Consider the following 24466-nt stretch of genomic DNA (forward strand, 5'->3'; position numbering starts at 1 on the left):
TCAAGAGACTTCAGATTGCTCCAAACTCCAAAGCAATTCCATCACAAAAGTCTAAAAAAAAACTTAGAAATCTAATAAGGGTTTCCAACTCTAACCTTCTATGTTTTAGGCCAAATTCTATGCTGTAACCATCAATGTCCTCCCAATCTTTATCATAAGGAACAGGTAAAGATCAAAAGAAATCAGTTCTCAGGACACAATCAATCTTACTAAATACTTCAGACCTAAGGCCTTGTTACCTATCTAGAGAAGAAGTGGTGAAACAATTTATCGGGGAAAGATTTAGCACAATTTTATCTACCACTTGTTGGAATTTTATTTTTTTTAATATATATTGATTTCAGAGAGAGGAAGGGAGAGAGGGAAAGAGACAGAAACATCAATGATAAGAGAGTCACTGCCCAGCCGGGCGTGGATCAGCGGTTGAGCGTCAACCTAGGATCTAGGCGATCGGGGTTCAATTCCCGGTCAGGGCACATGGCCGGGTTGTGGGCTTGATCAATGACTCTCTCATCATTGATGTTTCTATCTCTCTCTCTCTCCCTCTCCTTTCCTCTCTCTAAAATCAATAAAGATATATTTAAAAAAAAAAAAAAGATAGAGTCACTGATCAGCTGCATCCTGCACGCCTCCTACTGGGGATTGAGCCAGCAACCCGGGCATGTGCCCTGACCCAGCATGGAACCACGATCTCCTGGATCCTAGGCTGAAGCTCAACCGCTGAGCCACGCCAGCTGGGCCACTTCAACGGATTTTAACAATGAACTTCCCTAACTGGGATCACTTTAGAAGGACTAATCATGTAGTTCTATGGGCGAATAACTAAAACAGTGTTTTCTCCTATGTCCCTAGAAAAAAATGTATTGGTACATTTCTACTCAGAGACAATAATTACAAATGATATGTGAGACTTCCAGTTTCTTATAGGGAGACTTCACTGAAGAACCACTCAGTTAATGACCTACAGGAGCAACCGAAGTTTTGATAGCGAAAACTGCTGTATGAAAGCACTAATTTCAAATGAAGTGAAGGAAAAAGTGGGCCTCTTTAAGACCCAGGGACTTGAATCCCACCTTTGCTATAAGCATTTATTTAAAGTCATTTCTTGTTTCTGCATCTAAGTTTTCTCATCTATTAAAAAAAAAAAGAGGCTGCACTTTTAAGCTCTAGGCTTTCTCTAGTTTTAATATGCCATTTAAACAGTTTTCTCTTTTTCCTAATAACAGCCTTTCAAGGCCCAGGGACTCCTGCTTCACGGCGCAAACATACCCTCATCTACTCCTACTAGATCCTGGGTTATCTGACCCCCCAAAAAGGTTTCTTGTGGTGAAGCAAAGGGCCTGCCACCAAAGTTATAAGTTGTAAGTTGAAGTCAGGCTATACAGAAAGCTCTCCCTCCACTGCCCACAAGCAAAAGGAGACAAACTGTACTTGTTATTACCACCTGGCAACATAGGCCTACACTAAAATACACACTACTGCTTTAATACTCTCACTATTTGCAACACTATGAATTCTATCAGAAGCACCTAGGATCAAAACACACCTCTGTAGTCTCTCCCCTACTACAAGGCCAAAGAATAATCCTCTCCCTTCAAGTAACCGGTACACATACAGTGAGAACTTTTCCTCCCCGCCATTCTAGAGTAGTGGCAGCAGCAGCCCAACACTGACACCTGCTGGGGAAATCAAAGCAAGTGCGTGTACTGTACTCGGATCATCAGCTAGTGAATGCTGGCCCCCTTTAGAAGTAGTAGAAAATGCCAATTAGCACGTGTTTGTATTAGTGATTTACACTAGAATGTAGCCACTCAATTTATGAGGGAGTTGGGGGCCCTTCTTTAAAGGGTGTACACTTATAATATTTTTAAATACACCTCATTTTTTAGTACAAGGTCAGCACTCATGGTATACTTCATCCTAGCTCATCTAAAAGTAACTCCATAAATAATGTAACTACTGTATTAATATACAATTTTACAATAACCATGCATTACTTGTATATTTTAAAATTAAAAGAGCATATATGTAAAATTGTTCACAAGATGACAAGGAGCTCATTTTCTACAATATACTTTTTATTCCTCACCCAAAGATATTTTTCCATTGCTTTACAGAGAGAGTGGAAGGAAGAGAGAGAGAGAAACATTGATGTGAAAGAGACACTTCGACTGGATGCCTCCCACACTTGCCCCAACCTGCCTCCGTTGAGCCTGCAGCCGAAGTATGTGCCTTTAGCCGGCATCAAACCCGGGACCCTACAGTCTGAGGGCCGGCACTCTAAGCACTGAGCCAAACCGGCCAGGCTACAATATATATTTTTAAATGCTAGAACTTTATTTAAACCATAAACACATTTTTTCTCTACAAAAATTTTTGGTAGATCCTTACTAGTTTCTGGATTTTTTTATTATTATTTTTTATTCCGCACCCAAGGATATGCTTTTATTGATTTCAGAGAGAGAGAAACATCGATTGGTTGCCTCCCACATGCCCCCTGACTGGAGATCAAATCGGCAACCTAGGTACATGCCCTGAGTGGGAATAGAACCCGCCACCGCAGCCTTCTGGTGCACAGGAAGACGCTCCAACCAACTGAACCACCCAGCCAGGGCAGTTTCTGGACATTTTATTTATTTATTTAAGTATGGTTTTCTTATTGACTTTTTAGAGGGAGAGGGGAGAGAGAAAGAAACACTGCTGAGAGAGAAACATGGATCAGCTGCCTCCTGCATGCCCTCCACTAGGGATAGAGCTCCCAACCCTGGCATGTGCCCTGACTGGAAATAGAACCAGTGACCTCCTGGTGCATGGAACAATGCCCAACCAACTGAGCCACACTGGCTGGGCCAGTTTCTGGATTTTAAATGGCCTGCTTTATTAAGAAGTAATCATTAATATTTTAGTCACATAGGGCTATTTACATTTACATTTAAAAATGTAAATTTAAATATAGTTCCTCAGATAACATTAACCACATTTCAAATGCTCACTAGCCACATGTGGCTAGTGGCTACCATCCTGGACAGCACAGGTAAAGAACATCTCATCACTGTAGAAAGTTTTATTAGACAGCATTTCTCTAGAGAAACACACTGGAGTATTTTCAGATAAAATTATATAACATCTAGGTGGGGAGATTGGATAGGGGACAAAAACAAAAGAAGGTTAGCCAAGTATTGATAAGTTTTGAAATCACACTTACTATACTTTTCGTTTTCATGTATTTGAAGCTTTCCATAATAAAAAGTTAAAAATGTTTCACCTAAAAATGAAGTTATCCCATTAGAAATATACCATGGAGGGCAGCTTGGAAATATTTTTTGTCATCAAAGCAGAGTTCAAATCCCCACTCAGTGACCTACTATGGGTATGAGACCTTTAACAAGACACTCGAATTCTCTAAGCCTTACTTCCTTCAACCATAAGATGGGAAATTTAATACCTGCCTTGTACAAAGCTGTTGTGGGAATTAGAAATAATTAATGCAAAGCAAGAACACAGTACCTAACACATAGTAGGCCCTCAGTAATTGATATCTCTATTATCAAACAGTAGAGTTTACTTTAAACCACTCAGGTATTTCTCAGAACAACAATAAGAGGTCCTGCTGGCAGAGGGTGGACAAAGGCTGAGCAGAAGCCCAGTGTTGCTATGGACACAGGCACTGGTAGGCTTTTAGAGCAGTAAATGAAGGCAGTCCCTTTGTGGCTCCCTTTAATAAACTTTTTGAATGCCTTCTATATGTCAGGCACTGTTCTTGCCACCTTCTCACCTCTCCCGACAAAGAGGAAGAATAGAATCTCAGGCTCCAGGTGTAAGGCAAAATATTCCAAAGCCAGAAATTTAGGAGATGTTAATCCAGAACTGACTTCAATCACATGGGCATAGCAACAACCTCTATTACTTTATCTTTTACATCCAACCAAGTTTCCCAATGTTCCCCTTAGGAACCACCTATTATCTTGCATACATCATGCCCTTCCTCCCCTAGTATGTGCTGTTCCCCTAAAATAAAAAGTTCTTTATCTCTCTAAATCCTACCCACCTTTCAAAACATAATTTTGTAAAGCTTTGATACTTCCCTTCTTCCCTACATTTCACCTCAGTAAGATACAATAAAGATTTCAGTCTTCTACATTTTTGATATAATTTCATGTAAATAGTCTTGCCTCTACAAAAACATTGTATACTCCCAGTGGGCAAAGACCAGGTATTTGCTTCTTTTTGGTTCCCCACAGTGCATAGCACAGTTCTGGAACAATTGTAACCATTCAACAAATACTTATTAACTGGTAACTCTCTAAAGCATACTCCCAAAATAAAAAGTACATTATGTGCACAATCTATATTCCCTCCCTTGTAGAAGCTTATGTCAGAGAAATTTCAGTGGCTTCAACAGAGGATATAATGCAGAGCAATATGCTGCCTGGATCCAAAAGGCGTATTCTGGGAGTTGGTGATTATGCCAGATTTGACCTTTACAGAATTACAGAACGAAGTCCCTAATAAATCAAGATAGATGCGCACACAGCCATACATGGGACATGTGGTGGGCGATCAACTACACCCACTCTGTTTCTTCATGAAAGAGTTGCCTGAATGCTGATCCGAGTGTGGCGAGGCCTTCCTTCTATGAATTATCCTTCTTCCCCACCCCGAAGTGAATGTCCATCTGGAAGATCTACTCAAAAAATCTTAACAATTAACTTACTGTCCAAAAATATATATATATATATCTCTCTCAAAAAATATGAACTATCCTTGAAAAATATATGTATTTTCTCTGTCAAGCTGCATTGCTCCAAAAGATAAGATTTAAGAGCTGAACACAAAGCAACATAAGAAGTGCCAGGACACTAACCTGTCCCATGCAGGGTTCTCTTTTACTACTAATTTCACTGGGACATTTTCTAATTTCACAGTAACTAGTCCTGAACACACAATCCTTCAAGGTCAAAAAGCTGGGCACAGGACATCAATGGTTCTATCTCCTCCCCAATTCCTCATGCCTCTCTAACCTAATCTATACTCTCCTTTAAGGCTGAAGGTTACATGAGCATAACCAGAAAAGGAGCTAGCAGAGCCAACTGACTCAGACTGCTAGGCCCTATCTTCTCTCTGCCACCAGAGCAAGATTTTCCAAGAAGATGTAACGGAAGCTAGGGAGAGCCGAACCAAATGCACGGGTCTCAGACACTCCAGGTCCAGCGACAACATCTGCAGGGCTGAAGGTAGAGATACAAGGAGAAAAGTAAGGGATGTAAGAGAGGACAGAAAGCACCTGCTTACCTTCTGAGTGAATCTTCCTCAGAGCTTTCCTCTGGCATATCCTGATGTAAGGCTTCCTGTGATACAGTTCCAGTTCTGCTGGACTGGGTGTAAATTCTTTCCCAGTGGCCTGTCTCCTGGTTGAAGGCCACCCCCACAGTCCTCTCCTCCTGCGGACTAGCAGTGCTGCTCAACTCCAGCCTGCTGGAGCTGGGCGCTTGGCCCTCAGTCCGCTCAAGAGGTGGCAACTGGCTGCCACTCGATGGCATGCCCTCGAAGGAACTGGAGACCTGCCAGGAGGAGCTGGCCTCGCCAGAGGTGTAGTTAGGTGTGGTTCTTTCCCAGCGCAGGGTATCATTGTTGAAGGTCAGCAGATTGTGGCAAGCACGGCAGTGATTCAGGTGACCACGGGACAGGTTGGAGTTGTTCTCACTGCTGTGTGGGGTGGGTTGGTGGGAGGGGCCTGGCCTCTCTGATTCAATGTTATTGTTGAGCATTTCCTGGGCCTGCTGGGTCTGGGGGGCCTCTCCATTCAGGCTCTGGTCCAGCTCCTGAAGCCGGTCATACTCCAAAAAGAAGCGTCTCAGGTCACATGGTAGCTCATGGCGAATGTTGCCAGAGTTGTTTTGGCTGGAGCCATTCCCTCCATCTGACTCAGTTGCCAACCCTGAAGCTGGAAAACCCCTCCCTTCTGTGGCTGAAGTGTACACAGATGCTTGAGAGCCTCCTTCCTGCTGCCTCAGCACAGATAGCAAACTCACCGAAGAGGCACTGGTCCTGGGTGGGGGCATGGACTCCGCCTCAGAGCGTGAGTTCAGACTGAGCACTGTCCGGGTCCACTCAGATCCTGTCAGTCCAGGAGCTATTTCTCGGTGATACCTAGATGGGTGGCTAGACAAAGGGCCTCCCAAAGAGCGACGGGTGGGACCCAGACTGAGGTTGCGGAGCGTGTTGCCGGCAGTGCTGCTCTGGACTGTACTGAAGGCAGACGGCCGGTTCAGGAGGCCCTGGTCCTGCTGCGTTGACGAGGCCTGCTCCGGGGGATGGAAGGGCTCGGTCTGTACAAAAGAAAAGGAAGGGGTAGTAGCCCTGGCAGAAGCAGGGGGGACACTGTCCTGGTGTGGCAAGAGGGAAGGAACTCGAGTGCCAGAGCAGCGGCTGCAAAGGCACAGGATCCCAAGGTGCTGGCAGCACTCAGCTGTGGGGTAATTGACCCGCTGTCGGAGCCTGATGTAAGCGGAAGTCCTGGGGCGCTCCGTGGAGGGCTGAGGGGGAGGCGGTGGGGGTGAGGGGGTAGCAGAATCTTGCACTGTGCTTTGCTCTCCCACCTGGATGCCAGAGGAGCGAGAGGACAGCATGTGCAGGAAATTGTGGAGGAGAGGCGTCCGGCGAACTGGCTGTGATTGCAGGAGGGCACGCTGACGATAGTGGGATAATTCTGTTCCATCTATGGGGATCTCTGGTTCGTCATCACCCTGCAAAGTGGACCAAGGTGGGGAGGAGGCAGAGCAAGGCAGTTAGGTAGAATCTCCAGGTAAATCAAGAAAAGCTACTGATAATCATCCAAGGAAAACCTTCATAGACAGGCAACAACTCTACCTCTGAAGCACTGAGAAATGGCTTCAGATTCAGAACCATCATATGGTATTAAGTTATTCACTTCCAATTAACAACATTTCTGAATGAGTACAGCTGGCAAACCAATTCTCTTTACAAAAGGAATTTCCATAACACAGAGGCAGTGAAAGGAAGCAAAATGTTAACCAGCCAGCAGCACATGAATGACAGTCAATCCAACATTGGCTGGTTACTTCTAATGAGGCGATCGCTCGGGTTTCAGAATTGACTTTCCTGTCATGATTATGGCTGTAACTTTAAACACATAGTGACAAGTTTTGAATCTTAACTGGAGAGAAGCACTTGGGCATTGAAAATTAAAGTCTAATACAATTGGAATTAGAGCACAAGTTTAGAAAATAAGCCACAGTTTAGATGGAGCTGGAACTGCTGACTAACTTACCTGTTGATTAGAAGGATTAACAATTGCTGTAAGTAAGTAGTGTCCAAGAGGATCAAATCTCACCAGACTGAAAACAGAAGAAGAGATAAAGACATGCATAGAGAGATTATGTTAACAGAGAAAACAAATTTATAGCCATCATTACTGGTAATGTCGGACTTCCCAGGTATTCACTTCACCCTAGAGACTTTCAAAACTTTCAGAGATTAAAGTAATAAAGTTCAATACTTCTTGTTATTTCCTCATACTTGCCAAAATAAGGGAATTTGTATCACAAAAATAATTTCAAAAAATACCTAGGCTTCGATTCCTGGAAGGAGCTACATTAAGCACACATTTGATTGTATCTAAGACCTCATCATAATAGTAAAGCACAGAACACTCCCACACTCTGCCACAAGTTCAGTTCTTCCCTCATATGGCCACTACACTGGCAAGAGGCATGAGTTCTGGCGACAATTAACAGTCTCAGCATCAAGTAACATACCTGAGTTTATAAGCTAGACTAGACTAGTTTAAACTCAATTCTAATACCAAGAGTACCAAAGGAAATCAGTGCATCAACTTTAATCCAGGCAATGTGTGTTCTGATCTTGAGGGCTATATATCAACTGGTGTACCTGATACACACTTACATCTCCCTCTTGCAGTTTGATAAACACAGATAATTAGGGATGAGTAATTATCCATCAAGTTACCCACAACCTGAACACCTTTCAGGTTTCTCAAAAAAAGGGCTCTATTCCAAATTTAGATAGCTCTGAACCCTAAAAAGGATTCTAATGACCCCGGTCTTGAGAGACCAAAAAAGTAAAGCCAATACTGAACAAAATGAACTGCTTCCCAGCTGATTGGCCAGCTGCTTAAAAGGTAGAAGGAGCTGTAGGGATAACAGCCTGCCCTGAGCAGGGACAGCAATCTGTCTCCCGAGAAAGCCAAGTATAAATGTTCTCTACCATGCTAATCCTGTGCCAGACACCACTGGTGGGCAGAGGACTCACCGGACCCGTTCCATCTCGCTAGCTGTCTTCACCACAGCAAAGGGCTCCCGCCGACTCCAATCCCAGAAGTGGATCTCATTGGCAGTAGCAATCAGAAGAAGCTGAGCCGTAGGGTGGAAAGCCAGCGAGGCAATGGCATTGTTGCTATCCGTGAACCAGCTTTCACTGCCACCCTATGAATGAATCAATCCCATATATTCTCAGGTTACAAACTGCCAGCAAACTGGGATGCCAATTTCAAGAAAGATCCATATTTAAGGTAAAATGACTATGGCAGGGCCTACTTTAAATATACCCTCCTTAAAACAATGTAGAAAATCAGTGATCAAGCAGTGTCACCAATTTATCAGAAATATTACTGTCAGCTCAGTTCTCCAAGTCTTCTACAAGCCACCAGCAATGAGCATCAGCACAGCTCCTGGGAAAACTCAAGCTTGGTGCATGACATGGTGCACAGCCCACTAGCCATTCACTAGGACAAGGAGCACATTGCTTTGAAGGTCATGATCAAAGTACAGTATAATCCTTGCTATAAGACCACAAAAATCCATCCTGAACACATCTTAGAGCATGGGCAGATGTGAAAACAGTTAAACAGGGCATTCATCGTAGAATGGAGGACTATGGGCTAGGCTTGCTATCATTTAAGCGGGCAATGACTACCACTTACTTGGATGTAGTCTAAGAACCTGGCTAGTCTCTCCTCCAGAGTTAAGAGCCCAATGGTAAACAAGTCTCTGCATTTAGAATACCAAAGAAAAAGAAATACTTACATGTAAATCCCAAATCCTAACCTCCCCATCCAGGCAGCCAGAAGCAATAAGGCCTGAGATGGTGGGGTGAAAAGTGACACACCACGGAGTGCGACGGTGTCCAATCAGAGAATGAACACACTTGCCAGTCTTCACCTCCGTAATATAGATATTATGGTTCACGTGGGTGGAGGCCAAGAGAGTCCTAGGGAATCCAGGAATAAAAAGTAAATGTGAAGCATGTGTGAGGGGAACAAACTATCAGCTTTGGATGACACTGAAAATTGGTACTATTCCCCATACCAGCATGAAAAAAACTACACGTTGGACATTACAAACAACAGAAGTATCCTGATCTTTAAAAGCTTTTGAGCCCGGCCAGGCGTGGCTCAGCAGTTGAGCATCGACCTAGGATCCAGGAAACTGAAGTCTGATTCTGGGTCAGGGCACATGCCTGGGTTGCAGGCTTGATCCCCAGTCAGGGGCGTGCAGGAGGCAGCCAATCAATGACTCTCTCATCACTGATGTTTCTATCTCTCTCCCCCTCTCCCTTCCTTTCTCTGAAATCAAAAGATATATTTAAAATAAAATACAAAGCTTTTGAATTCTCTACACTGTCCCCAAATGACACATATCCCCTTCAGAGAATATTTTTTTCTACCTGGAAAACTGTCGCACCATTGGTGGCCTATACCACACAGGCAAAGGATGGTCATTGAAAAACTTTTCAAGTTTTGACCCTCAATGATCGTAGTTTTCTTTGCTTATTCCCATTTTTATGGTTAGAGCTGCTCATCTACTTTCTTTCACAGTCAGAGCTCTGTACACATACAGTGCTTCAAAGAGACTTTAGGGAGTTGACTTGGAAGATCAAGTTAGGCCAAATATACAGAAAGCAATGCTATCACAAGTCTTCAACTGTAGATAAGTACTAGGTACCTGTCTGGGCTGAAGGCCAGTAAGAAGGTAGAGCGTGGACTATCCGGCAATTCTACTCTCTGGGAAACAAACAAACAAAAAGTTAAAATACATTATTTATAAACTATGGCCCACTCTATCTCAAAAATACAATATGACTCTATCTAGATTAGTATTCAAAGTATAAGTTTAAAAACCGGACATAGTGATCAAGTTACAAATAGAAAGATAAATCTGCTCGGCTGGGCATGGCAGAGCGGTTGAGCATCAACCTAGGATCCAGGAGATCGGGGTGATTCCCGGTCAGGGCACATGCCCGGGTTGCGGACTAGGCAGCCAATCAATGACTCTCTCATCATTAATGTTTCTATCTCTCTCTCCCCCTCCTTTCCTCTCTCTGAAATCTACAAAGATATGTTTAAAAAAAAAATATATATATATATATATATATATATAAATCTAAATTACCTTCAGGAAAAATGTCTAACTCTAAAGAAAAATGGTATTTCTAGCCCATAAATTCTTCCAAATTTGTTTTTTTAAAAAACAAAAAACCTCCCTAGGTTAGATAATATATCTATTCTCATACACAAAATAAATTACACGCCAACTATATGTCATTAACCCAACCCAAGGCCCCATTCCACTGCCAGCCCCTGTAAACCCTATGTCAACAATACCGTTTTTCTCACCTTGCCCTCCCATTTCATCCACCGGGTTTTATCTTCCACCAGCTCCTGTAGAAGCCGCTGAGCTCCAAAGGCCCGAGTGCCCCGTTCTCGCCCCCAGAGTATACGGACAGCATTCTTCTCTGGAACCACCTTCATGCTGCTCAGTGGCCACTGTCACACCAGGTGCAGGAAGAGGGGGAGCAAGCAATAGCTCCACACACCGAAGCAGCTAAAACGAGGCCATTCAGATCCTTGAAAGCTGTCTTCATGGAAATCTAAGGTATGAAGGTTAATGTCAAAGAACTGGTATTCTGCAATCAGAAAAGCTTCCCATTGCAAATGCAAGATTAGCTCAGAGAAAAGTATTCCTTTCCTATTTAATGACGCTTTCTCAGAAATGACCCTTTCCCCAGAACTTTTCTTCCAAAAATATTTCTTCCTTAAATTCCTCTCATATCCTCCATAGCTCAGCCTGTTATGTAAAGAACAGACCATTCTCTAAAGCAAGTTATTCTGTTATTTTATCAGACAGCAAGAACTTTTGCTACTAATAAAAAGGTCTACAAACCTGTCAAAAACAAAACATGACACCAGCCCCTCCTTCTGTGCCACGGTGCTAACTCTAGTCGCCCGCCCCCTCTTTATCACTGGGCAGCCTCCAAACTAAAGGACAGGTAACAGATTTTAACAGGCTATTACTTTAGGTATGGTTCTTACATAGCAGCTTCCATTCTATCTCCTACCAAAAGCAAGTACATAAGGACTACTCTGGAGCACCTTTCTCACTCTCTTTTTCTCTTTTCCACTAAAGTTCCAGATTAAAAAAAAAATTAACTAGCAGTTATATATACGTGCAAAAATTAAAGAATTGTGACTCCTTGCCCAGACAGGTGTGGCTCAGCAGTTGAAAATAGACCTAGGATTCAGGAGATCACGGTTCCATTCCCAGTCAGGGCACATGCCTGGGTTATGGACTCAATTCCCAGCAGGGGGTGTGCAGGAGGCAGCTGATCAATGACTCTCTCATCACTGATGTTTCCCTCTCCCTTTCTCTCTCTGAAATTAATAAAGATATTTTTAAAAAGAAAAAAAGGATTGTGACTCCTCTATTCAACGAAATATGCAGCCCAATAAAATGGCATTTCAAAATAATATGTATATAAATGTTATTCACTGCAGCACTGTTTCTTCAACTCTATTATGAAAATTTCAAATATACAGAAAAGTTTTTAAAACAGCAGAATAAACATACACTATTCACCACTTAGACTGAAGAATTGTTAATATTTTGTCAAATTTGCTTTATCTATCTCTAGAAATAGATATGGCTAAATATGTGTTTGTTGTTGTTGTTGTTGTTTTTCTGAACCTCAGTGGGAATCAAGACACTCTAGCCCCATATACCTATGCATCTCCTAGGAATAAGGACATTTAGCTTCACGATCACAACATCATTACCATACCAATTATCTAATACTCAGTCTTCATTCAGATTTCCCCAGCTGTCCAAAAAAATGTCTTGAATAAGTTGTGTTTTGTTAAAATCCTGAATTAAATCAAGATTCAAGCAAATAATTTGGATGCCGTGTGTCTTTAGTCTCTTTCATTCTAGAATGGCCTTAAGTGTTGTTTTGGTTGGTTTTGTTTCTGTTTCTTTATTTACAATACAAGCTTTTGCCCGGCCAGCGTGGCACAGCAGTTGAGCATCAACCTATGATCCAGGAGATCCCCGTTTGATTCCCAGTCAGGGCACATGCCCGGGGGGTTGGGGGCTCAATCCCCAGTAGGAGGAGCGCAGGAGGCAGCAGATCAATGACTCTCTCATCATTGATGTTTCTATCTCACTCTCCCTTCCTCTCTCTGAAATCAATAAAGATATATATATTTTTTAAATAAAAATAAAAAATATTTACAACACAAGCTTTTCAAAAAGACCAGCATAGTTGACTTGCAGAATGTCTAACACCCTAGTTTTGTCTAATTGTTTCTTCACAGTGCCATTTAACTTGCCCTCTCTATCCCTTATATTTCCTGTAAACAGAAGGTTAGGCCTAAAACACTGATTAGATTTAGGTTGTGTTTTGTTTTGTTTTGTTTTGTTTTCAGAGAGAATGCTTCATAGGTGATGCTACCTATGCACCTCCTGATGCAGTACATCAAGTGGCACATATTCTCAGAATGTCCCATTTGGTCAGAATTGGTAACTCAGGTGATCACTTGGCAAAACACGATCACTTGGCTGAATTTGTAGCAGCCAGAGGGAGCTCTCTTTATAGCTCTGCTCATAAAGATATATTTCTCCCCTTATAATTAGTAAACTGTGGCTAACATTTGGCACCATATGAATATCCTATTCCTCCTGGACCTCTTGCTTAATGGTTTAACGGTCATTGATGCTTCTTTCTTGAACTGTTTCATTTGGTGGCAGCAAAATGTTAGATTTTCTAAAGTCATCATTATTTCTACATGTATTAGCTTGCCTTCTGGAAAGAACTATCCCTTAACTGAAGCAGGGTAAATGCTTACTTTTTGTCTTTAATTACTACTTCTTCCTTATTGTTTGTAATAACAAAAACTGGGGACAACCCAAGTGTCCGTCTAAAAGGAACTAGATGACTAATCTACGTAAGGAAGATTCTCTGGGTACTAACAAAAGACCTCCAAGATACATCGGAAAGGGGGGAAAAACAAGGTACAGAATAATATATATATAGTAATGCTACCTTCTGAATACAAGGAGAAATTAACAGTCACTTATTAGGGACTGAAGGAACAAGGTGAATGGAGTCAGAGATGGAAGCAAGACTTCCATCTTGCTTGTCTTATGTCATGATCCCTTTATTTTTTAAAAATCTTGGAGGATAATGATACAAAATAAATATTAAAAATTACTAACCATGATTATCTTTGGGTGGTGGGACTATAGGTGATTTAATAATTAGAAAATGCAATGTTCTTTTCACTTTTTAAATTTAAGAAGTAATAAATGCTTACTGAAAAAAGTCAAACAACAAATTGGCTCTTTACATTTTATGAAAGGCTGCAATCTAAAAAAGTACACAACTACATGCATCCAAATACACACACAAAGAAAATATTTATAGCCTGTGATGAAATGAGTTTTCTTCCTGGAATATTAAAATGTAAAAAGTCAAAGATTCTACGGAAAGACACAACTCCCAAGTTCCTAGTCATATACAGCACACCGTTCCCTAAGGAACTGTATCCTCTAGCCTGTATCCTCATGATATAGCTCTCATCCCTCCTTAGTGCATGATATAAATATGTACACACTGAAAATGTTAACATGCTGTAATCCAACCTCCTGAATAAACCAAGGATGGACTAACTGGAAGGAAACAATCTCCTTGGTGACCCTGACAATTCATGGTTTAAAACCAAGTCTGGAAGAGAAACTGCCTTGCAGCTGAGTAAGTACTAACCAGAAAGGTGCAGAAATACAGTTCCCATTAGTTCACCTTACCCTTTACTGAGCCTGTAATACATTCTGAGCCTGTAATTCTTTAACCTTAATATAGAGAATTTCAGAAGAATTAGTTTTGAGGGTCCCTTGTCCTAACAGTGCAACATAAAAGTACTTACAAAGAAATAAACCATTTATAATCTCATAACATGTGAAAACAGCACAGTCTAATTACTAAAAAAAAAAAAAAAAAAATCTGACCTCTGACCCCATGTAATTCAAGAGAAAGAAGAAAATATAGATCACAAACATTGTATGATCCAGAAAACTGTAACGCAACCTGGAGTTCCTACAGGTATCAGAACGAAGAGGAAAGAGTTACCAGAAATACCAATTAGCAAGAAAACTAAAAAACTAAAGCTTAAGCTTACCAAAGAGTTTGTCTATCAATTCCCAGGGACCTAAACACACTGAAAGTTCAAACAAGAGGAAGTCTGACTGATAGCAAGAAGTCAAAGGGACTAAAACAATTGCAGTTTTCCTTTTGTCTGAAGAAAAATATTTGCTTTTGTTTCTTTAAAAGGATATGGGACTTCTCTCCTGATACACTCCTTATAGCCACCTGAGAAGAGTGTTTACTTGGTTCTCTATAAAGAATAAGAGGAGCCTGGCCAACATGGCTCAGCGGTTGAGCGTTGACCTATGATCCAGGATATTGAGGTTCCATTCCCGGTTGGGGCACCTGCCCGCGTTTCAGGCTTGATCCCCAGTAGGGGGCCTGCAGGAGGCAGCCAATCGACGATTCTCTCATCATTGATGTTTCTTTCTCTCTCTCCCTCTCCCTTCCTCTCTCTGAAATCAAGATATATTTTTTAAAAAGAACAAAAGGAGCTAAATCAAACTGAAGTCAGACTGACCTGTAGCTGAGGAGGAAGTGCCAGTCAAGTGTGTTCTTTATTCCTCTTTTTAAAAAGGAGGAACAAACAAGGTTCCCAATCTGTTCCTTAAACCAGACTAAGACAAAAGGCGCCAAGAATAGTCTTTGGGAAGCCATTTCACAGTCCCCAGAATCAATTCTCAATCACCAAAAGCCTCATGCAATTAGAACCAAAAGGACACAACAGGGATATACAGGGTGGGGCAAAAGTAGGTTTACAGCAGTTCCTATGGAAAATACGGTAATTAATAAATAATAAGAATAAACTGTGTTTTGTGTACTCACAATTATAAACCTACTTTTGCCTCACCCTGTATACATTAACACAAATGTCAAGATTCTCTTCCCCTTTCACCCCACTTCCTATAACATGACTGATCACTCTAAAAAGCTGGAAAGATAAATCACCTTTAAAGATTTTCTCTGCTTAACTCTAGGACATAATTATATTTAAGAACTACTAGTAAAAAAAAAAAATCACCTAGAGAGTATGCCACAACGCAGTAGGAACTGCAAGTTGTGTTAACAGGTTCTCCTTGCAATTTGATCATCTTATGCCAGCAGTTGTGCTCCACCTTCTTCTAGCTACAGTATCTGACTTTCAGCATGTTCACCTCTTTGAGGCTTAGTTTTCCCCTGAGTAAAACAGGAATTGCAATATCTGCTTCATCAGACTGTTGTGAGGCTCCAATAAAAAGAATAGTGGAGCCGTTAATTATTGTCCTTAGTATTCAATCCTCCTTGAGGTTCACTATGGTTTCCCTCACCAAACAATAAAACCCAGAGACCCAAGATGCCACAAATTCCTAAGAGTAGCAGATTTCTAAGCAACATTTCAAAAGCTGTTACCAGACAACAAAGTAAAATGAATATACTCAGGAAAATAAAGTATATTTATGAGGCAAAAATAATCAAATGAGATTTGGGTAACCTGTAGGTAAGTGAATTAAAAAACAGAACCAACCAAGAGGTCGCCAGTTCAATTCCCAGTCAGGGCACATACCCAGGTTTCTCGCTTGATCCCCAGTAGGGGACGTGTGGGAGGAAGCTGATCGATGTTTCTCTTTCACAGATGTTTCTATCTCCCTATTCCTCTCTCTCTCTCTAAAATCAATAAAAACATATTTAAAAAACAAAACAAAACACAGAACCAAAGCTCTAGCCAGGTAGCTGAGCTGGTTAGAGCTTCATCCCCGGTCTGCCAAGGTTGTGAGTTTGATCCCAAGGCACATACAAGAATCAACCAATGAACGCATAAATAAGCAGAACAATATATTGATGTTTCCCTCTCTCCCTTCCTCTCTCTCCCCGAAAAATCAATAAATAAATTAAAAATTGATTTCTCTCTGACGTCAATAAAAACATATATATATATAAAAGAACCAAAAATTCAGAGCTTTATCTGCAACCTGGCTAATAATCAGACCGCAAATCTTTCCTTCCAATAGCATTCTAGGGGTATGATTCAGAAAACTACAGTATTAGACCTGGAAGGGACTTCATGGAGTGCAAACACCTCATTTATTCAACTAACTGCATCTTTCCCCACTTCGCTATGCCCGTGTAGGCAAAGTCAAAGAGTCAAATCAGCTATATGATACCAACACATATTCCATAACATAGTGGATTCAACCCAAGGTTAATGATTCAAAAGAAAAAAAAGATCCTTTAAATACTGGATCTAGGCTCACTTGTGTAAGTAAAGTTCTCCCAACAACTGGGAAATTAACTACAAAATGTCAGGCCTTGCCCTAGCCAGTTTTGCTCAGTGGTTAGAGCACTGACTCATGGACCGAAGGGTTGTGGGTTTGATTCCAGTCAAGGGCATGCACCTCGGTTGCAGGCTCAATCTGCCCCCGGTCCGGGAACGTGTGGGAGGCAACCAATTGATGTGTCTCTCTCATATCAATGTTTCTCTCTCCCTCTCTCTCTCCCACTCTGTCTGACAATCAATGGAAAAAATATCTTCAGGTGTGGGTTAACAAAAAAATAAGTAAATAATAATTCATTCATTCATTCATTTTAGGGCTCAAAGTCCTGTAGACAGTCCAACAAATTCAATTTTTAAAAATGTTTTTATTGATTTTTAGAGAGAGAGAAAGGGAGAGGGAGAGAAAAACATCAATATGAGCACAAAACATTGATCAGCTGCCTCCTGCACGCCCCCTATCAGGGATTGAGCTGGCAACCAGGGCATGTGCCCTGACCAGGAATCAAACGGGCAACCTTTCAGTGCCTGGAACAACACCCAACCAACTGAGCCACACTGACCAGGGCCGACAAATTAAATTTAAGATAAATTCTTCTAGGCAAATTGAGACTGTTCACTGAAGAGGTCTCCAAACCACTTCACATAAAAGATCTTACCATTGTCACTTTAAAAAAAAACACAAAACCATGAGACAATGGTTAAAACAATAACATTTTCATAGTGCTTTTCATGTCTCAGACACTGTACTTAGCACTTTACATAAAGTAACTCATTTATAATTCTTTACTCCGTAGGGTACATGAGATCCCAAGAGAACAAGATGCACTAGCAAGGGTGGATTCAGGATTTTCAAACCCAGGCATTCTGGCTCCAAAGTCTAAATTTCTAATTACTATAGAAAACTCCCGAATGCCTGAAATAAAAACCTCCTATACTGCCTCTCTATTTGAAACACAGCGTATTTATTTATTTTAAAATTTTACTTATTGATTTTAGAGAAAGAAGAAGGGGGAGGAGGAGAGAGAAACATCTATTTGTTGTTCCACTTATTTATGCATTCACTGGTTGATTCTTGTATGTATCCTGACCGGGGATCGAACATGAAACCTTGGCCTTTAAGGGCAACGCTCTAACCAACTGAACTACCTGGCCAGGGCTGAGATACAGCACATTCAGAATAAAGTACAGAGGCAGTGGATATATTCTGAAAGTAGAGATGGGAATATGGGAGGTTAAATTTTAGAATGCCAGATACAACTGTGATGTGATTTAATGGGTAAAGATAAAACTAAGAAGCAAGAAGTTTCAGTACCTGATTTTTTTTTTTACCACTGAGTTGCTATTGCAATCTTGGACAAACCACACTCTTCCTGAATTTCAAGTTTTCCTCCAGGTATAAAATGAAAATAGTACACCTTCTTTCTATCTTAAAGGAAAAATGTCGTTGGAGTATCTTAGAAGAAATAGAGTACAAAAAATACAAGGCAGGATTACTACTTTTGAAACTAAAAGCAAAGTTAGAAAAATCAACAATAACCAGAGTACACAATAAACCAGAGTACACAATGGGAGTTTGCACAAAGATGTGTGGCACCTACAGTTCTGAGAGAGTGCAAAGAAACTACACAGGCTATGAAAGAGAAGCAGAGAGTAACTGACAAATTGAAAGCAAATAATTTGATAGAATCAAAACCAACACAAACCAATATTATATACAGTCCCTCTGTAAGAAGCCAAAACCCAGAAATAAAATGCTTACAGACAGAACCTGCACCCTCTACTGCATTTATGTTCAGAATTACAAATACTCTAAATTACAAGTGGTCTCTCTATCTAGAAAGTCAGGCTAAGAGGTAATAATGCATCAAGTACCTGGTACAAAGGTTGTCAGCCCAAATTTACCAAGAGATGAGTAAGCAATGTAACCTCTTTTTTGTTCTCATATCCACTATCACCCCCAACATTTTCTATATGTAAACTCAGAATAAAGCAGAATTCTACACAGTATATCACAAATAGGCTAACAACTTTACAAAATGCTTTGCGGATACAAAATTAAATAAATTCTAATTACTGTTATTATAATAAAGGGGATGAAAACACCAACTTTTCTGCTACAGATTTTGCTTACTAGGGCTTTCTAAAATAACTTATGATGATGTAACCTAATATACAAATCACAAGAAAGTTTGTGCTCAAAATCAAAGAGTGATCAAAACTAGAAATAGAAAGCTGTAAGTCCCAAATTTGAGATTGACAATCTTCCATACTCCCACTTACCTCAGAAGAATGAAGAAAAAAGAAATGACGTTTTATCTGCAAACTATTCTGCAGGAAAAACAGTGTGCTGAGAACACAAGAACCCCTGAAGACTCAAGGCAGAACAAAAAGGAAACCACTGAACCCAGAGGAAAATGAAGTTCAAGTTTTGAATCCTAAGCCATCAAACAAATCAAGACCAGGAAGGTTACTCTTACAGTACACAAAACTGGCAAGAGATTTTTCTATTAGCAAGCAAAGAAAAAAGGTAGCGTTTGAAAAAATTTTTATTTGAGAAAAGGTAGCTTTTGATAAAAGAAATTTCAGAGGCAAAAACAGTTTAACCCCAGAAATGGGAACTGGCCCCAGCTGCCTCAGGCAAACAGACCTAATGACTTTTACAACAAAATACCTTTCATCCACCAACAGTATTAGGAGACTGAAGTAGAGCCAAATCACAAAGCACCACATCTTTCTGTTTTCTCCAGTCTTGGGGGAAGAGTCCAACTCTCCTCCTAGGGCGCCACATTGCTCCCTACAGTTCTTAGAAACCCCGGAGCCACAGCAACAGTATTGTAAAAAGCTTTAAGAACATTAACCCCAGGGTCCTCACAAGTCCCAGGACAGATGAGATTACTCACCAGGCAAAAATAAAAATAAAACCTGGAAGAGACTAAGAAATTCATGCAGGTTGGTCAGATGAGTCAGTTGCCAAAGCAGGATTTGAATTCAGGCTTTTCCTTCAGATACTATCAGAGCTTGACTACCAGTCCTTGGCTCAGCAGATACTGTGTTCAGTGTTCTCCAATGTTAGAGTCAGCCCAGGTCAGGTTCTTGGCTGACTAGAATAGGGAAAGGAAAAATTTCCCTCAAGGCTTCAGGAAAAGAAGTCAAATTATTAAGTGCAGAGCTCTTATGCTAAAAGGTCCAGATTGCCCCTCCACCTTGCCAATCACATTTCTCAGCCAATCAAAATAAGATACTGGATTTAAGACCCTAGTCACTTACTTTAAGCTCTGACTAGAAGTTGGATTCCATTTCCCCGACTTTCCAAGTAAAAAAACACTTAAAGGGGGGGGTGAGGGATACACAAAAGCAATGATAGACAGCCAAGTGTTTACTGAACATCTACTCTGTACTCAGCACTATTCTAGGCACAGAGGGATACAAGAGTGAATAACATTCCTGCCCTCCCCCAGTCAGGTGGCTCGATTTGAACCCATACACCAAAACGGTTGTTGCCTGGAGCCTGTGTTGCTGATTTGATGGGGAGCAAAGGGGAGGCAACTGATCAACGATTCTCTCTCTCTCCCTTCCTCTCCTTCTAAAATCAATAAACATATCCTCGAATGAGGGTTAAAAAAATAGAAAGAAAAAATAGATATAAAAAAATAAGAACATTCCTGCCCTCAAGAAGCTTATGTAATTATTTATGTAATTAAAAATTGATGATACTTTCAAGTACTGATAAATGCTAGGAAGAAAATATGGAAAACAATGTTGGGGGGGGGTCAGATTAAAGAGAAGAAACCAATAATTTAGAATCACTTCCTATTTCTTATGAATGTGAGACTGAGAAAATATGAATAACCCAGGGGAAACTTTAAAATATTTTCATACAAATTAATTAATAAATATAATCCAACATTACTCCCTATTTTTAAATAATTACACATAGGACTAAATTTGAAATAGTACCCAAAAAAAGTATCCTTACCTCAAAATAACAGCAATCTTAAAGCCCTATAACTACATGGCAGAAAAATTCCAATATTTATCCAATTATCCACCAACTAATACAGTCAAGTAGCAGAATATAACATTTTTTAAGCAATACTTCTAGTATTCTTTGAGCATTTGCTACTCACTTGCAGTGCTAAGCACTTTTCCATACAACGTCTCATCTATTTCTCACAATGGCATGAAGACAGGTACTCTCATCATCCCCATTTCACAAATAACAAAACTGAGGCTTAGAGAGCTTAAATGACTTGCCTACCTGGAGGAAAGTTTCAAAATCAAATCAGTTGCCAGGTTGCTCACTATACTATAGTGCTTCTATGGAACAGACACTAAACCTCAGATACAGGGAAAAAAGTTGTTTATGTCCTCACACTAAGGAGGTCATAATTATAAAGAGTTTATTCAGGAGACAGAGAGAATGAATAAATCAGGTGGATCTGAGTCAGAACGCAGTGACTAACGCTATAGCCTCAGGCAAATTCCATGGTATCCTTGCCTCAACTCACCTATCTATAAAGGAACTAACTTCACCAGTGCTAACCAGTACTTACTTCCTAGTGGGTTCTGAGTATTAATTAATATGTGTAATATATACACAGATCATCAGATGAAACAGACAAGAAAAACTACAGCATTATTATTATTGCTTTGATGCTAGAGCAAAGCACCAGAAATCAAGGTAAATAAGTTATGTGCACCAAGAACATAGGGTTTAAGTACTTTGCACTCTTGGGCATTTAGCCCAGAGAAATGAAAAATAATTACATTCACACAAAAACGTGTACACTGCCGGGCCCGGAGTAGTAGTTCAGCGGTTGAGCGCTGGCCTGGGATCCAGGAGATTGAGGTTTGATTCCTGGTCAGGGCACATGCCCAGGTGGCAGGTTGGACGCCCAGAGGGGGGCATGTGGGGAGGCAGCGGATCAATGACTCTCATTATTGATGTTTCTATCTCTTTCTCTCCCTCTGCCTTCTTCTCTCTGAAATCAATAAAGATATATTTTTTAAAAAACCAAAAAACCACATGTACACGATTCCAGGTCTGGGCACATGCCTGGGTTTCTGACTTGATCCCCAGCAGGGGGAGTGCAGGAGGCACCTGATCCATGATGACTCTCTCAATGGTGTTTCTATCTCTCTCTCCCTCTCCCTTCCTCTCTCTGAAATCAATAAAGATATATTTTTTTTTAAAAGAGGAGAAAAAAATAATAATTATTGATTCGTGCAACTTGAATGAATCTCCAGGGAATTTTGATATGTGAAAAAGGCCAACTCTCCCACCAAAAAAGTTACATACTAAATTATTCTATTTACACTGCATTCTTAAAAAAACAAAGGGAGACAGATTAGTGATTGTCAGGGATTACAGATAGGGCTGGGGTAGGGGGAGATAGGCCACCTTCTCTACACAAAGCTTTACAGCAACTTTATCCACTGCACTATAAAATCATTATGATTAGGGGGCGGGAGTAGATTAAAAGGGCACCAAGAGAGTAGTCTCCGGTGATGTCCTGTATCTTGACTGTATCAATGGCAATACCCTAGTTGTGGTAGTGTACTGCGGATTTGTAAAATGTTACCATTGGGGAAACTGAGTAAAGGGCAGAATCTCCCCCCACCTCTCTCACTCACTATTACTTCTTGGCACCTGCATGTAAATCTACAATTATCTCAAAATCAAAACTTTAAAATTTTCTTTAAATATATCTTTATTGACTTCAGAGACAGGAAGAGAGACAAAGAGAGAGAGATAGAAACATCAATGATGAGAGTCATCACTGATCGGCTGCATCCTGCACGCCCCCACTGGAGATAGAGACCGCAATCCGGGCATGTGCCCTGACCGGGAATCGAACCACAATCTCCTGGATCCTAGGTGGATGCTCAACTGCTGAGCCATGCTGGCTGGGCCAAAACTTTAATTTTTAAAAAATAGGTAACACATGCTCCTTATAACAAGGAAAACAATAGTATGTGGTCAATCTCCCTCCCAACCTCTCCAATTTTCACCCTCTTGAGATAAACACACAAACTCACTGTTCATACAAACACACATTCATGTAACAGTTTTTGTTTCCTGTATCAAAATTGGATCATATATATTACATATTACCCTGAAGCCTACAATCTTCATTTATTATCACTATATCATAGAGGCCAAAAAAAAAAAAAAAAGCACTAAGCAGGATGAGAGGCACAGAATATTTTCTGACTGGGGCAAATCTGACAAATGCTTACCATTCTAACGTACAATATCTGAGTCAGCAGCATTCAGTCAGACTGTGTAATACAGAAGTAACATTCTAAAGAGATCTGCAAAAAACAGTCTTCAGCAGCTACTCGAGCCCAAACAGGAAGAAATGCTAAATAATTTTTTTTTCAGTAGATAACTGCAAGAGGGGATAATGCTCCCACGTACTCAAGCCAGAGCAAACAAACTTCTGTGAAAATATATCCCTCCTTCAAGTAGAAGTGCAAAATGTATTAGTGATAATTTGTAAAACATCCATTTGTAATAATAGCTACTACCACTCTTAAGTGCTAATGTTTTACATATTCTATCTCTAAAGCCCCTTTCTACCTTACTCCCATTTTACAAACAAACCTGGCCCAATGTGAAATTACTTGCCCATGATCAGACAGCCAACGTGGTAAAGTTTGGCATTCAAAACTATAAACTAGTGCCTAGCCAGCGTGGCCCAGCAGTTGAGCATCAATCTATGATCCAGGAGATCGAGGTTCAATTCTCGGTCAGAGCACATGCCAGGGCTGCAGGCTCGATCCCCAGTGGGGAGTGTGCAGGAGGCAGCCAATCGATGACTCTCTCATCACTGAAGTTTCTATCTCTCTCCCTCTCCCTTCCTCTCTCTAAAATCAGTAACGATATAGTAAAAAAAACTAAAAAAGCCTAGCCGGGCGTGGCTCAGCGGTTGAGCGTCGACCTAGGATCCAGGAGATTGGGGTTTGATTCCTGGTCACGGCACATGCCCGGGTTGCGGGCTTGATCAATGACTCTCTCATCATTGATGTTTCTATCTCTCTCTCTCCCTCTCTTTTCCTCTCTCTGAAATCAATAAAGATATATTAAAAAACAAAAACAAAACAAAAAAACACCTATAAACTGGTGACTTTTCCATTTTACCAAGTTTTTCTATTATTGCATGCCAACAGAAGAGATTCAATAAATGTAACAAGTGTATTTAGGTAGAAGCCATTTTCTAAATGTCTGCTGATTTTGATTCAATTTTTCCATTCAGCATACTTTGGGGGGAATTATACTAAGAACAATTGTAAGGAAGCTAATGTGAGAGATTATCATTTGCTTTTGGGAGGACAGTTGAATTCTTCATACCCATAGCAATTTGTACTTCCTTGAGGGTAACACTAGCCACATTTCAGTAGGTGGCAGGACAAAGAAATGAACAAAACAAACAAGCAAAATTTAAAAAAGAAAAAAAAGAAAAAGCCTCCAACCTCAAAGAACCCGCAATCTAGTGAGGATACAATACACTGTAACTCTTAACTACCATACTGAAATGTGGCTAGTGATACACACCCTCAAGGAAGTACAAATTGCTATGGGTATGAAGAATTCAACTATCCTCCCAAAAGCAAATGATAATCTCTCACATTAGCTTCCTTACACTTGTTCTTAGTTTCAATTCTGCCCTGATATTCTAGAAGTCACATACTTCCCTTCTTGATCCCTGGGCAAAAGGGCTACAATGACATTCTATACAAAACACTGCCTTGGACATG

At 40.7% G+C, this 24466-nt stretch overlaps 1 protein-coding gene across 6 annotated transcripts in view; it reads right to left on the reverse strand.

Moving 5' to 3' along the window:
- AMBRA1 (autophagy and beclin 1 regulator 1) overlaps window positions 1-24466 on the reverse strand; it is a 146865-nt gene that overhangs the window by 108497 nt on the left and 13902 nt on the right. For 3 of the 6 annotated variants that reach the window (XM_016204045.2, XM_087821852.1, XM_016204047.2), the window contains exons 2-8: window positions 10655-10908; window positions 9984-10042; window positions 9066-9249; window positions 8293-8465; window positions 7292-7358; window positions 6600-6746; window positions 5293-6329 (exon numbers count right to left, since the gene is read on the reverse strand). In XM_016204045.2, the coding sequence (XP_016059531.2) occupies window positions 5293-6329; window positions 6600-6746; window positions 7292-7358; window positions 8293-8465; window positions 9066-9249; window positions 9984-10042; window positions 10655-10789 (1802 nt within the window). In that variant the 5' untranslated portion in view covers window positions 10790-10908. Of the gene's footprint in view, window positions 1-5292; window positions 6747-7291; window positions 7359-8292; window positions 8466-9065; window positions 9250-9983; window positions 10043-10654; window positions 10909-24466 lie in introns of all 6 variants that reach the window. The other 3 variants (XM_016204043.2, XM_016204042.2, XM_016204044.2) reach the window with 1 other exon arrangement.

Source organism: Miniopterus natalensis, chromosome 11 (genome assembly GCF_054644295.1).
Source record: "Miniopterus natalensis isolate mMinNat1 chromosome 11, mMinNat1.hap1, whole genome shotgun sequence".
NCBI lineage: Eukaryota > Metazoa > Chordata > Mammalia > Chiroptera > Miniopteridae > Miniopterus > Miniopterus natalensis.